This window comes from Loxodonta africana, chromosome 3 (assembly GCF_030014295.1).
Source record: "Loxodonta africana isolate mLoxAfr1 chromosome 3, mLoxAfr1.hap2, whole genome shotgun sequence".
Classification (NCBI taxonomy): Eukaryota; Metazoa; Chordata; class Mammalia; order Proboscidea; family Elephantidae; genus Loxodonta; species Loxodonta africana.
Window position 1 is genome coordinate 67,901,202 of NC_087344.1, and position 13,043 is coordinate 67,914,244.

General features: G+C 51.5%; 2 protein-coding genes and 1 non-coding gene across 6 annotated transcripts in view; 2 read left to right on the forward strand and 1 right to left on the reverse strand.

Annotated features, from left to right (window-relative positions):
- The first annotated feature begins 36 nt into the window (after positions 1–36).
- On the forward strand, positions 37–6,257 carry DCDC2B (doublecortin domain containing 2B). Its single transcript, XM_003415283.3, has 9 exons — positions 37–748; positions 1,661–1,712; positions 2,145–2,221; positions 2,437–2,568; positions 2,873–3,019; positions 3,140–3,179; positions 3,789–3,924; positions 4,314–4,417; positions 4,809–6,257. The coding sequence occupies exons 1-9, from the start codon at positions 483–485 to the stop codon at positions 4,905–4,907; spliced, it is 1,053 nt and encodes a 350-aa protein (XP_003415331.1). The 5' UTR covers positions 37–482; the 3' UTR covers positions 4,908–6,257.
- On the reverse strand, positions 5,888–9,355 carry LOC100665988 (uncharacterized). Its single transcript, XR_010321361.1, has 3 exons — positions 8,818–9,355; positions 6,279–6,343; positions 5,888–5,909 (listed from the first exon to the last, which is right to left on the reverse strand). It is a non-coding gene; the product is annotated as an uncharacterized LOC100665988 (transcript).
- The window catches only part of EIF3I (eukaryotic translation initiation factor 3 subunit I), a 7,764-nt gene continuing 4,029 nt past the window's right edge, over positions 9,309–13,043 (forward strand). Inside the window, exons 1-7 of one of the 4 annotated variants that reach the window (XM_023554482.2) lie at positions 9,309–9,402; positions 9,498–9,612; positions 10,750–10,817; positions 10,936–11,023; positions 11,333–11,398; positions 12,332–12,481; positions 12,558–12,685. In XM_023554482.2, coding sequence (XP_023410250.2) covers positions 9,400–9,402; positions 9,498–9,612; positions 10,750–10,817; positions 10,936–11,023; positions 11,333–11,398; positions 12,332–12,481; positions 12,558–12,685 — 618 coding nt within the window. In that variant the 5' untranslated portion in view covers positions 9,309–9,399. Of the gene's footprint in view, positions 9,403–9,497; positions 9,613–10,749; positions 10,818–10,935; positions 11,024–11,332; positions 11,399–12,331; positions 12,482–12,557; positions 12,686–13,043 lie in introns of those variants that run through there. The other 3 variants (XM_064281639.1, XM_064281640.1, XM_064281642.1) reach the window with 3 other exon arrangements.

Consider the following 13,043-nt stretch of genomic DNA (forward strand, 5'->3'; position numbering starts at 1 on the left):
TCCTCCTTGGGGAAGGGCCTCCAAAGCTGATTTCCCCCCTGGTGGGAGGCTCAGCCCTTGGTTAGGGAAAAACAGGGAGGCCCTGGAGCTGCCCCCCACTCCCCATGTTGGAACATCTGTGTTTAAGTGTGATTGCTGTACTCCTTTCACTGTTTGACTGTGCCACTGTCTGTGTATATAGTGATTACACCTGCTGTACTCTTATGGACTCGATGGCAGTGGGTATGGGTTTGGTACTCTTATGAGGCCCTTGTGAGAATCAGAACATCTGAACTTCCAGCTCAGACCTGGCTTCCAGGTCCTACTGTTAGGTCTCAGCTAAGGCTGCTTACTATAATGTTAGAGTAGATTGGATGAAACCCTGAATGCAAATGGATGCTCCTGCCAAGTGAGAAGGCAGGACTCCACCTCTGACTGGCACCACTCCCAGCCCTGCCTTAGCTCCCTAGCAACAGCTCCGCGTCTCCATCTGAGGATACACGATGGCAGGCAGCAGTCCAGTAGCCAAGTGGGTAGTGGTGTACAAGAATGGGGATCCTTTCTTCCCAGGCCGCCAGCTGCTGGTGACTCAGCGCCGCTTCCCCACCCTGGAGAGCTTCCTCTGTGAGGTGACATCTGCCGTGCAGGCCCCACTGGCTGTGCGTGCCCTCTACACACCCTGTCATGGCCACCGTGTCACTGACATGGCAGAGTTGCAGAACGGAGGACAGTATGTGGCTGCCGGCTTTGAACGATTCTGCAAGCTCCAGTAAGTGGGCTGGGGCTGGTCAGAGAGTCTAGGAAGGGAGACAGTAGCATTTACCCAGTACTTAGCGTGTGTGTAGCAGGCACTCTATTCATTTTCTCATGTAATATATCAACCCTATGAAGGGGATGGTTTTATCCCCATTAGTTAGAAGGGGAAACAAGACAGCAAGGTTTAGTAACCTGCCTAAGAGTGCACAATAGTTGAGCCTCAGTTCAAATCAATGTCTGTCTGGTATGGATGCTTATGCCCATCACATCCTGGGGGAAGGAGACCATAATCCTGCAGTCTGAGCCCCCTTTTCCAAAAGCTCTTCTTGATGGGATACCCTACCACCGTCACCAAACAATCTAAATCCATTCATCACTTCCTCCCGTCTGTGCTTAAGCATCCCCTGCTCTCCTGTTAAACAGTCATGCCCCATGGCAGGGTGGGGCTGTACCTTTCAAGGCGGGAGAAGAATTTGAGCATCTGAGTTTCCAGTTCAAATTGGTCTTCAAGTCCCACTCTTGGCTCTAAGCTGAGGTTGCTTATTATAACACAAACAGCAAGGGGTCAGGAGCTAGACAGAATCTAGGCTGTCGCTTCCTGTGTGGCCTTGGCTAAGTCACTTAACTTCTCTGAGTCTCAGATAAAATGGAGATAAAACCACCTATCTCATGAATGAGGAAATTCTTGGGATATAATGAATGCTTAATGAACTAGTTTCTCTTGACTCTTTGAACTTATGATTTGTATCTGAGCCCCCAGTCTGGATTGCCAGCCTGACGAAGGGCCTTAAGAAAGGAAGGTTCAAGCGCCATCATCTGTTTCTGGACTGGGATGACAGCAGCTATTCCAGTGGGGAGGGAGACCTGATCCCAGGCCCAGACTCTGGCAGTTGCTGGCCTGACCTGTAAGCTATTTTTCTTTCAGCTACTTAGCCCCTGGAGAGAAGGATCCAGGCAGGAAGAGCAGCAGACCACCAGTGAGTCCCCCGGCCCTCCTGTCTTCCCACCCCTCCTAGGATTGCCCCCAGTTTGGTCTGGGAAGTCAGGGGCTCTGGGAACAGCAGGATCTGCTGGATACTCCCCATGCCCACTCTGGAACCAACTCTCATCCTTCCTGGGGTACGGGAGTTTAAGACACTATCCCTTGCCCTTTCCCAGCCTTTTACTTTATCTCCAGGCTGTGGTCCCCAAAGAAAGAGGAAGCTTTGAGACACAAGTAGGGGTAGAAAGTGAGCTGACTAGGGAGGTATAAGTGCCCTTTGGTGAAAGGTGTGACTGGTCCTCATCTGTCCTTGCCTCCCCCACCCCTGGACTAGTTCCTTTTCCCTTCACCCCACCCACTTGGACTGATCTGCCCCGAACTAGAGGCCCCAATTTCTCCTGACCTTGGGGGCTGACTTGGGTTTCAGGGTCCTCCTGTGACTCGCCACCTGTGTGATGGGGCCCTTGGACGGTGGCTGCCTCCAGGTGCCCCCTGCTATATCCAGTGAGTGCTGTTGTCGGGAAGCAGGGATACAGATTTTGGCTTCAGTGAGACCAAGAAATGGGGAATGGGTTTGTTCCGGGAGCCTCTGGTCACCAGTGGGGTGTAAAAGGTCCAACATGCTTGCTGGGTGAAAATGGACCAATGCCACCTTTCTTCCTGTCAAACCCCAGGTGGCCTGGGGATTCTCCCCTTTACCAGGCTGCTCTTTATCCCAGTGTGTTCAGGAATGGGGACCTGTTAAGTCCCCCATTTAGCCTGAAGCTGTCCCAGGCTGCCAGGCAGGACTGGGAAACAGTGTTGAAGCTGCTGACCGAGAAGGCCAAGTTGCAGAGTGGGGCTGTGTGCAAGTAAGTATGGGACTGGGGAGGTTCAAAAGCCCCCAAATGGGAGCTCCCCTAACTGGTTTGGGCTGTCTCTGAGGATGAAAAGGCAAAAGGAAAAGCATGGTTCCCCAGATGGAACTGCTCCAATGCCATAGGAGAGGCGCCTGTGGCCCAGCCCTTAGAGCCAGGGCAGAGCCTAGGTGACTGGCCCTGAGGCCCAGGTGCCAGGTCACCCTAGGAATACCTATACCTACCCCCTCACAGTCTGCTGAATATGAGGCAGGTGGTCCACCGGGCCTTGTCCCACTCACCTCTCTCTCCCGACCAGACTCTGCACGCTGGAGGGGCTTCCACTGTCGGTAGGGGAGGCTCTGGTGAGCGGCCATTACTATGTGGCTGTCGGACAGGATGACTTCAAGGCCCTCCCCTACCTAGAGCTGCTGGTGCCCAGCCCCTCCCTGCCCAGGGGCTGCTGGTATGTGTGTGTGTGAGGTGGAGGGGTATAAAGCTGGCGCAGAGGAAGCCACCTTCTGGTCTGTGTGCTCTCAGACTGCACATCTTCCCCTGTCTATGAGCCTTTTCTTTTTCATTGCAGGCAGCCCCCAGACCGGAAGTCTAGGCCCCACAGGCAGGCGGTAGGTGATGCAGGGGCCATGGAGGTGAGAAGCAGGGCTAACTGGTTGACTTCTCCTCTGGCTCTGGCTCTGGTTCTATTTCACTACCTCCTCCCAATAATCTTGTGGTGATAACTGCTCCATTTTCCAGAGGAGACTGAAGCTTAAAGGAGTGAAGTGACTATTTCAGGGGACACAGTTGTTGAATGGCAGGAGCCAGACCAGAACTTAGTCTGAGAGCCAGCTCATCTAGGTCTATGAAGGTCTTCAGAACTCTTGAGTTGTTGAACCTAACTCCTTGCCAGGATGGATGCTGGGAGACAGAACTGGCATATCTGGCAGAGCAGGGTCCAAGGAAACTTATCAGCTCCCTGTTCCATGCCAGGTCTGAGTACTCCCAAGGGAGAGCTTGTGGGCTTTTCCGAATGCCAGGCATCCACTGCTGTGTCCCTGGTTAAGACACCCTGATGGAAATAGGGAGCAGGGAGGGAGGATGCTGGCCATGGAGTTGGATGGCATCTCCCCTCCTGAGCTCCCTCAGGCATTGGGGCACTCTGAAGCCAGGACTGGGGAGAAGAGGAGATAAGAGCAGCCAGCACCTGTGGCCTAATCCCAGTGTCCCCTCTATAGGCCCATGGCCACAGGGCACAGGCAACTCAGCCCACTCCAAAGGAGCCAGCCAGAGTTGAGCCATCTGCTTTCTATGCCAGACCCCAGGAGGCCACTCAGCCAAGAAGCAAACTCCCCCTTCTCCCATTTTCATCTGGTGAGGGGCTTCTGGGGTCCTGGCCCTTCCCAGCCACTCTCTGACAGAGACAGACTGTTGTGTGGGAGCTCTGTGGGCAGAATGCCCAGGAAACGAGCTGACCCTGACCTCGGCAGAACTATCCCTGACTCCCTCAGCTGCATATTCAGCCCCCTGTTCATCACAGGGACTTGGCATATTTAAAGAAGCACATGGAGAGGGCAATGCTTAACCCAAAAGAGTGAGCCTTCAGGGATGGGATGTGGAAGGGATAGGGGTAGGGGGTCAAAGGCCTGCCTCTCAACTTCCCTGCCATCCTGGAGAGGATAAGAGACTGGTAGAGAAGGTCAAGGAAGGAATGCTGAGTGCTCCTCAGCCTGGGCATTAGCCAATGTTGCCTCCCTCATCAGGAGTCAATGGAGTATATGGGGCTCCCCACCCAGGGAAGGAGACAGCAGGGGCCCAGGAAGTAGCAGATGATGAAGACACCCAGACAGAGGAGCCCTTGGATCAGGTGGGCTGGGAGTGGTATGTTTGGACAGGAGGAATTCTGAACTGAGAACTGATGGCCCTGAGTTCCCCTTGTGACCGTTAGCAGATCTCCTAATGTCTTAGAGCCTGACTTTCTACCTTGTTAAATGAGGGGGCAGATTGATCCTGATTCCTGGAGCTCCCTGTTGAGGGCTGGACCAAAAAATCAAAAACCAAACCCACTGAGTCGATTCCAACTCATAGCACCCTATAGGACAGAGTAAAACTGCTCCATATGGTTTCCAAGGAGCGCCTGGTAGATTCAAACTGCTGACCTTTTGGTTAGCAGCCGGAGCTCTTAACCACCAGGGTTTTCAGAGGGCTGGACAGGGGATGCTAATGGCTCTATCTGTATGGCCCTCTACCTCCTCCAGAGGGCAGCAAAGATGGTGGAAGAGGCCTTGTTCCTGGGAAGTGACCAGCCTGGGGCTGGGGCAGCTATCTCAGCCTCAGCCCCTGCTCTACCATCTTGAGAGCCAGCAGCTCCAGCCAGAAATTGGGGACCATCACATCACTCTGCAGCCACCTTTTGTCCGCAGCCTCCAGCAGCCGGTGCCCTCCCTGGGCTTACAAAGTAGGCTGTGGCCTCTTTAGCCCCCCCCCACTCTTCCTCTGGTCCTAAACCTACCACAGCTCTCCGAGCAGAGCAGCCTTAACTGCAAAGGCCATTTCCTTACGGGCTTCTCTGGCCAGGGAAAGGAGTAGCAGACTGAACTCGGGGGAGAGGCCACAAAGTTTGGAGCGAGTTGGGCACAATAAAAGAATACTTACTAAACTTTGTTTACTACAGATTTATTACCAGGCAATGCACTGGGTGATGGAGTTAGCTAGTGCTGGGGCTCACAGTTGTCCTACCATTTGAGATGGGCTGGCAGTTGAGGAATCCCGCCCATCTCATGGGTGGGACAGCTCATCTCCCCTACACCTGCCACTTCTCCCCTCAATTCCACCCCTTCAGTCAGCCAAGGTACTCTGACTGAGCCCTGGGGCCTCCTGTTTGCATTTCTAGCTCAAAGACTGCAGAGGTCCTTTGCATGCTGCTGGGGCTCTGTAGCTCATCGGTGCTGCTGCTGCAATGGCCCAGATCAGGCCATAGTAATGGGGGCTGGTCAGGGGGCCTGAGATGATAGCAGAAAGGGAACTGCTGTGGGTGAGTGTGAAGTCTCCTGTGTTAAATCCTAGCAGCTGAACAGCACCTGAAGGTTTCAGAATCTTTTCACTCTGTTCTCTTACTGTGATCCACGAGGTAGCTATTATCCCCATAAGGGATGAGGAAGCTGAGGCTCAGAGAGGGGAAGTGCTAGGTCTCTGCTCACACCTGGATCTCATGGGCCAGTGGCTTCCTGGAGACAGCAGAGCTGGTGGGTGGGGTCTGTGCATTCAGAGGGTGGACAGTTGCCCCTGGGTCTTGCTCACTGAACTTGTGATGCAGAGTGCAATTCCTGTCACGGTGAGCACCATGCCTGCAACTGCTTCTGCAATAACAGGCAGAAATGGAAGAGCTGTGAGCCCAGCCATGCCAGCAGGAGCTAGTACAGGGCTGGGGAAGGGTTTGGGGCATCTGGTCCCAACTCCTACCCCAACCTCTGTCCCCAACCCAGACTGCCTAGGGGAAAGCAGCTCTAATGGCCACAAGGAAGCAGCAGAGGCTGGACAGCCAGAGGAGCCGGGCAGAACGGAGAAGGGCCTCTCCCTACCTGTCCATCTTTCAGTTAGCAGCACACCTTTTTTAACCATTTGGGCTCTGGAAAAGAACTAATGTGGGTGTGTCAAAGCCCAAGTAGCTGCTTCCCACACTCCCAGTGGCCTGACTTACGTTTTCCACCAATATCTTCTCCAAGTACCTTTCCAACAACCAGCGTGAAGACGACGGCCAGAGAGTTACAGATGGGCACAGCTAGGGTTAGATCTGGGTAGTCAGAAGGAGAAGAATCACTGAGAGGCAAAAAATGTCTTTCTAGGCACAAAACATTTTGGTTTCATCATCAAGACGGCCCTTTAAGAGAGGGATCATGACCCCACTTTCCAGATAAGTCACAGCAAGCTTAGGACTCAAGCCCAGGTCTCCTGACACCAAATTCAGTGCTTCCTCAGGATTCCACCATGAAGACCTGATCCCCAAGGTCTGGGACCACCATGTTTTGATGCTGAGGATGAGGTCTTTGCATTCAGCTCCTCAGAGCTCAAGGGCATCTGGGAGTGCATTAGGCCAGCGGTTTTCAAGCTTTCTTTAAATGAAATTTTATGAGAAGTCCAAAATGTAAAATACATGAAAGTGGAGTGACTCTAGAGAAAGCTGGGGTGGCAGATCTGGAGGCTGGCCTATCTCCTTGCCCTCTCATGGCCTCTGAGGGGTTCCCCAGAACTATCTGGGGTCCAGACTCCCCTCAAGTCCCTGGGGGCCTGGGTAAGACTCCAGGGGAGGCAAACCACTGCAGGGGGACTTCTCATAGCAAAGTTCGAGAGCATAAAACTTTAAATAATCTATGGCTTCAGATCCTCTGCACTGACATGTTATGGGATTAGGTGAAATAAATTGGCCAAAATTTTGTAAGCTCCTCTCTGAATGGTGATAGTCATGTCTGCTTCACAGGGTCATGATGGGAATAAAATGTGTAATACAGTGGAATATAAGTCCTGATCCATACTATGACATGAATGAACCTTGAAAACATTATGCTAAGTGAAATGTCAGCCACAAAAAGACACATAGTATATGATCCCAATAATATGAAACATCTAGAATAGGCAAAGGTGTAGTGACTAAAGTTTATTAGTGGTTACCAGTGGTGGAAGGGAGAGGAGAAGGCGGAATCACTGCCTAGGCGGCAGTGAGCTTCTGTTAAGGGTGACAGAAAAATTTGGAAATGGATAGTGATGATGGTTGCACAACATGAGGACCATAATTAATGTCACTAGATTGTACATGTAAAAAAATGTTGAAATGGCAAATATTTTGTTATACATATATTTACCACAATAAATATATTAGAATAAAAAATAATAGGACGTGTAAAATTAGCACAGTATCTTTGCAATAGAGTCCAGTCAACAAATCTTAGGGAAAAGGAAATTCATATTTATTGAGCTCCTACTGTGTGCCTGACACTCTGCTGGATGCTTCTCATAAAGAAAAAAAAAAAATTTTTTTTTTTTTTATATTTAATCCTCACACTACGAAGCAGGTCATATAAAACTGAGGCTCAAATAAGAGACTTGCTCAAGGTCAAGGAAGGTAGCACACGGTAGAAGTAAGAATGTCAAAGCCAGCACAGCAAGATGAACCTTCTTCCTCCTCCGCTGCTGCACAAGACTACCAGGCTTCACACCAACCTTAGTGCTTGATAGCATACCAAAACCAGCCTGCTATGCCCCTACTGCTCAGAGAAGAGGGTGCAACGAGGAAACCAGAGACAGTGTTCTCCCTCACTGTTGGGAACAGATATTTCAAGGTCCTTCCCAAAAATTTCTCTCCTGGGTGACCTTCACCACTAAACAGAATGGTTCCAAGCCAGAGACCCACCTGTGGATGCCAAGGTGAGGTAGTAGAGAAGGGAGCCACACTGGTTGAGGAGAAAGGGCATCAGGTACTGGGAACAGGAGAAGCTACAGTAAGTGTGATTGCTAGACTGGGTAGGGCAGCACTGCCTTCTTCGAGCTTCTAGCATATGCCCTTCCTTGGAGGGAGAGGTGGTTCTAAGGGCCCAGGGAGCACTAAGCCCTCAGAGGACCTTTCCAGGGCAAAAAGGGAAACAGTTACTGACTGAACTCCATGCTTTTGCCCTGGAATGCCCTCTCCCTCAGCTCTGCTAGCTCCCATCCTCCCCATCCTGCAAGGCCTTGAGTGCATGCCAATGTCACCCCCTCCAGGAAGCCTTCCTTGAGTCCCTCCAGCTCCAGCCTCCCTCCTCTAACTCACACAGCACCGTCATCTGTACCCTTCATACCCTTAGTCCTGAGACAGGTGGATGTGTCTACCTCTCGTCTTTACCACTAGCTTAGACTGGCAGCCTTGGATTCAGGAGCAGTTCTCCACATCCTCTTTTCCCTCCATTCCCAATTTGAGCGCCAAGCTCTCCCTCTGGAAAGGTCTGTTGCAGAAATCGCAATCATAAAGTAATAATAACAGCCATGAATTGAGCACTTATGTACTGGGCTGAACGCTAAATTCTTTTATGTGGCTCATTTCACTTAATCCTCATGACTGTCCTATAAAGTAGGGCATTATTATCCCCATTTTACAGACTATGAAAACAGGCTCTGGGAGGACAAGTGTATCTGCCGGACAAATGGCGGAGCCAGGATTCTGGCCCAGATCTGTTTGATTCCAGAAATCAAATCCTTAGCAGCCACCCTCGAGAGGCAGGCCGTTCAGGGACGCACCTCAGTATTCAAGAAGAGGGTCTTCATCTCCTGCAGCAACTGCTTGGCCCAGGTACGCTCATGAACCTGCTGCAGGCCGGCGGAGGCCCGCTTCAGCAGCGGCTGCGTGCCACCCCACAAAGCGGCCACCAGCACCAGGGCCAGCACCTGCCCTGAACGGAGGTTCCGGTCATTTCACCCTCCCCAACCTGCTGCCCGCCTGGCCCGGCCCTCCCCAGCCCTTCATCCAGACCGGGCCCTTCCCTGGCCTTCTGTCCTGGCCGCCCCCCACCTCCCTCCTTCGCGTGATTGGCTGGTAGGTCAGGCCCCGGGAAGCCAGAAAAATTGAACCAGGAGCCTGGGGGCTGGGATTGTGGCAGGGGTGAGGGTTGGAGGGGTGGAGGTGGGGTAGGAAATGAACTCTGAGTGTGGTCTGCGAGGCCATGGAGGGGCGGGGTCGGCTACCCACCAAGAGACGCCACCATGGCAACGTCACTACCTTCTACTTCCGGGAACGGATAGGCGGAGACCCATAATCCGGAAGTGGCTCCAAGGCTTCTTCCGGTCCTACTCAAGCCGCCGCTCTTTAGCGTCACCGCCGGCATGGTGAGTTCCACTGAGGTGGGGGTGCTGGCTTGGGGGTCCCAGGCTGGGGCAGGAACCCGATTCCGGCCGCTGACACTCTCGTCCTGTCTCCACAGAAGCCGATCCTGCTGCAGGGCCATGAGCGGTCCATTACGCAAATCAAGTACAACCGCGAGGGAGACCTTCTCTTCACCGTGGCCAAGGACCCTGTGAGCCTCATCCTGAGGGCCGGTGGGTGGGACCATGCGGAGGGGAGCTGCCAGGGTGATGGTTGTACAAACTAATTTTGCCGCTAGAGGGGACCCAAACAAAGATCGCACGGTTCTGAGAACCAGGGAACCAGGGTAGGGGAACACACCACCCCTTCTAGAGGAAAGCTGATCCATGGGCCGCGAGGGACACAGGGGATTTAATGGGGTGATGGCGCAATGGTTAAGCACTGGGCTGCTAACCGAAAAGTTGACGGTTCGAACCCACCCAGTGACTCCCCGGGAGAAAGACCTGGAGATCTGTTCCTGTAAAGATTACAGCCTAGAAAACCCCGTGGAGCAATTCTACTCTGTCACGTGGGGTCGCTGTGAGTCGAAATTGGCACCTAACGAGTTTCATTTCATTCAGTGAGCTCACTGAGTGCAAACAGTCCCTCGTGGTACTGCCTTTACACAGAATATTAACACTAATGCTTAAAAGTGGGGCTCTCAACCCAAACAGACCTGGATTTCAATCCTGACTGTTGCATCTGTTAGCATTGTGACTTTGAGTATGTCACTTAACTTTTTTAAACTTACAAGTTTCCGTTTTTATAAAATACGGTGCAGCGGTTAAGAGCTCAGCTGCTAACCGAAAAAGATGGTCAGTTCTAATCCACCAGCCGCTCCCTGGAAACATGGGGCGGTTCTGCTCCGTCCTATAGGGTCGCTATGAGTGAGAATCAACTTGAGGGCAGTGGGTTTATTTTTTATATATAACCCCAAGGTCCCTCACGGGGTTGTCTTTAGGATTAAATGAGATCATTTATGTAAGGAGCTTAGCACAGTACCTGGTGCATGTTGTTGTGTGCCATCAAGTCGATTCCAACTCACAGCAGCCCTATGGTGCATATGAGTGGTTAATTAGTGTTAGTCATTTATATTTAAGCTCTTTCGACTTCATTTCATTGATGCCTCCCAGTTACCCTTTGAAGAAGACGTTATTCTTATGGCCACTTTACAGATGGGAAAAGCGAAGGTCAGAGGGAAGAAGTGCTCTATTTGAGATAATACAATGATAATCCAGTCCCTAGTGCCAGTATGAACACAGGCTTCCCTACTGCCAATTGCTCCCATTGGGACAGGACACCAAAGCTGTTTTTTTTTTTTTTTGGACTAGAGCTCAGCTTCACCTTTTATTCTTCTGAAGGCCTGGGAATATGTGCAGTGACAAAAGAGGACACTTTTGTAAGCCTCCTGACTCCCTTGTTTACCTGCCGGCATCTAGAGGCTGCTGAGGGTTCTGGGGTAAAATAGGCCACTGCTCTGCCTGAGATGTTAGCATCCTGTCATTTGATTCTTCCAGATCGTCAATGTATGGTACTCCGTGAATGGGGAAAGGCTGGGCACCTACATGGGCCACACTGGAGCTGTGTGGTGTGTGGATGCCGACTGTATCCTTACCTTTACTCTTTGAGTCTATGTTCCCAGGTCTGCCAGCAATGGAGAGGTTGCTGAGCTTGGGGCTGGTGGTTTGGGATGCTGTTGTGGATCTAGAGAATGATACCTCCCTCTCTAGTCTCTTCCCTGGTTGGGCAAACGTTTGGGAAAACTTCCAGTTGTGGATAAGGAGGTGCAAATGCTTTGAGGTAGGAAGGGGGAAGAAAGACTGTTTGGAACTGAACATGGAAGTGATTCACTTGGCCTCCCAAGAGGACAAGGGCTCAGGCAAACCTGGTCTTGTTCCTTAATACGCACTTCAGGGGACACCAAGCATGTCCTCACTGGCTCAGCTGACAACAGCTGTCGTCTCTGGGACTGTGAAACAGGTAAGCCTGGGTCATTCACTTTTTCAGCAAACATTGAGTACCTACAGTATGCCTTTTTAAGTGAACAGGTTCTTGGGAAATAGAAACAGAAGAGAAGATAAGGAAGACAGATGAGAAAAGAGGCACTTCGTTAAGATAAAAGCCATGTTAGAGGAAGCATAGAGTACTGTAGTAGGATCAAGGGGGCAACTGACTGCCTGGAGTAGAGGCGGGAGCAGCCAGGGAAAACTTCTCAAGGTACACGTAATATGAGCTGGGGCTGGAAGGGTGAAAGAAGGTCATCACTTTGGCGCATGCAGGAATGAAAGCATAGCAAGTGTTAAGCCCAAGTCATCTGATCTCGCTGGAGTTCCTGCTTCTTGGGTGGTGAAATAGGTAGACAGTAGAGAAGATGAGGCTGGATAGGTAGGCTAGAGCCAGAACAGACGTTGAGTGCCAACTCAGGAGCGTGGCTTTGTTCTATAGGCCTTGGCAAGCTATGGAGGTCTCAGAGCAGGGAAGTGGCAATGTGTTTACTTTTAACAAGTTCAGGTAGCAGTGGGCAGCGTGCATTGGAAGAGCTAAGACTAAAGACAGAGAAGCCTGTTAAGCTGCTTCATTTAGTACATATTTACTGGGCACCCAATTCTGTCCCAGGCACTGGGGACACGCAGAGAAATTAGACCAGGTCTCTGCTGTGGAGGAGCGCAGTCTAAGGGGGAGACAGATGATTGCAATCCACCATGAGCAGCACCACGTTAGCTGATGTCGGAGGAGAGATGAGGGGAAGAAATTAAGACTTGAGCCAAAGCAGTAGCAGTGAGGAAGAGGAGAGGGGTGGATTGGAGTCACTGGAGCAGGAGAAACAGTGGCATATGATGCTAGCCAGGTGTAAGGAGTGTCTTCCCATGATGGCAGTGGGCAAAGGGTAGCCCAGACTCTGTCTGTTGCCAGGGAAACAGCTGGCCCTACTCAAGACCAACTCAGCTGTCCGGACCTGTGGCTTTGACTTTGGGGGCAACATCATCATGTTTTCCACGGACAAGCAGATGGGCTACCAGTGCTTTGTGAGCTTCTTTGACCTGCGGGACCCAAGCCAGATCGGTAAGGGCTAGGGCTGGGGTTAAGGTGAAGGGTGCAGCTCCGGAGCCCAGGGCCTGACGTCTGCTGCCCATCACAGACAGTAACGAGCCCTACATGAAGATTCCCTGCAATGACTCCAAGATCACCAGTGCAGTTTGGGGGCCCCTGGGAGAGTGCATCATCGCAGGCCACGAGAGCGGAGAGCTCAACCAGTACAGTGCCAAGGTAAGGGGCCACACAGGGCCCAAGCCTTCCAGGATGAGGCCTTTCAAGGGGCAAGACAGCACAATGGTTAAGAGCAAAGGCTGGATTCAAATGTAGATTTCGCCACTTTCTAACTATGATTTTGGGCAAGTTATATAACTTGCCTGAGGCTGTTTGTCTATAAAATATTTTAAGCATCAAATCACATCAGGTGTTTGAATAACTTGTCACAAAGTTAATGATAATTACATGTAAGCATTTTCCTGCCACCACTAAGTGCCAGGTCCTGTGATGGGCTCCGAGGACACAAGTAACTCAGACATGGTCCCTACCCCAGGGGAGACAGACTTGTAAACAGCTAGCACATGAGTCAGATTAT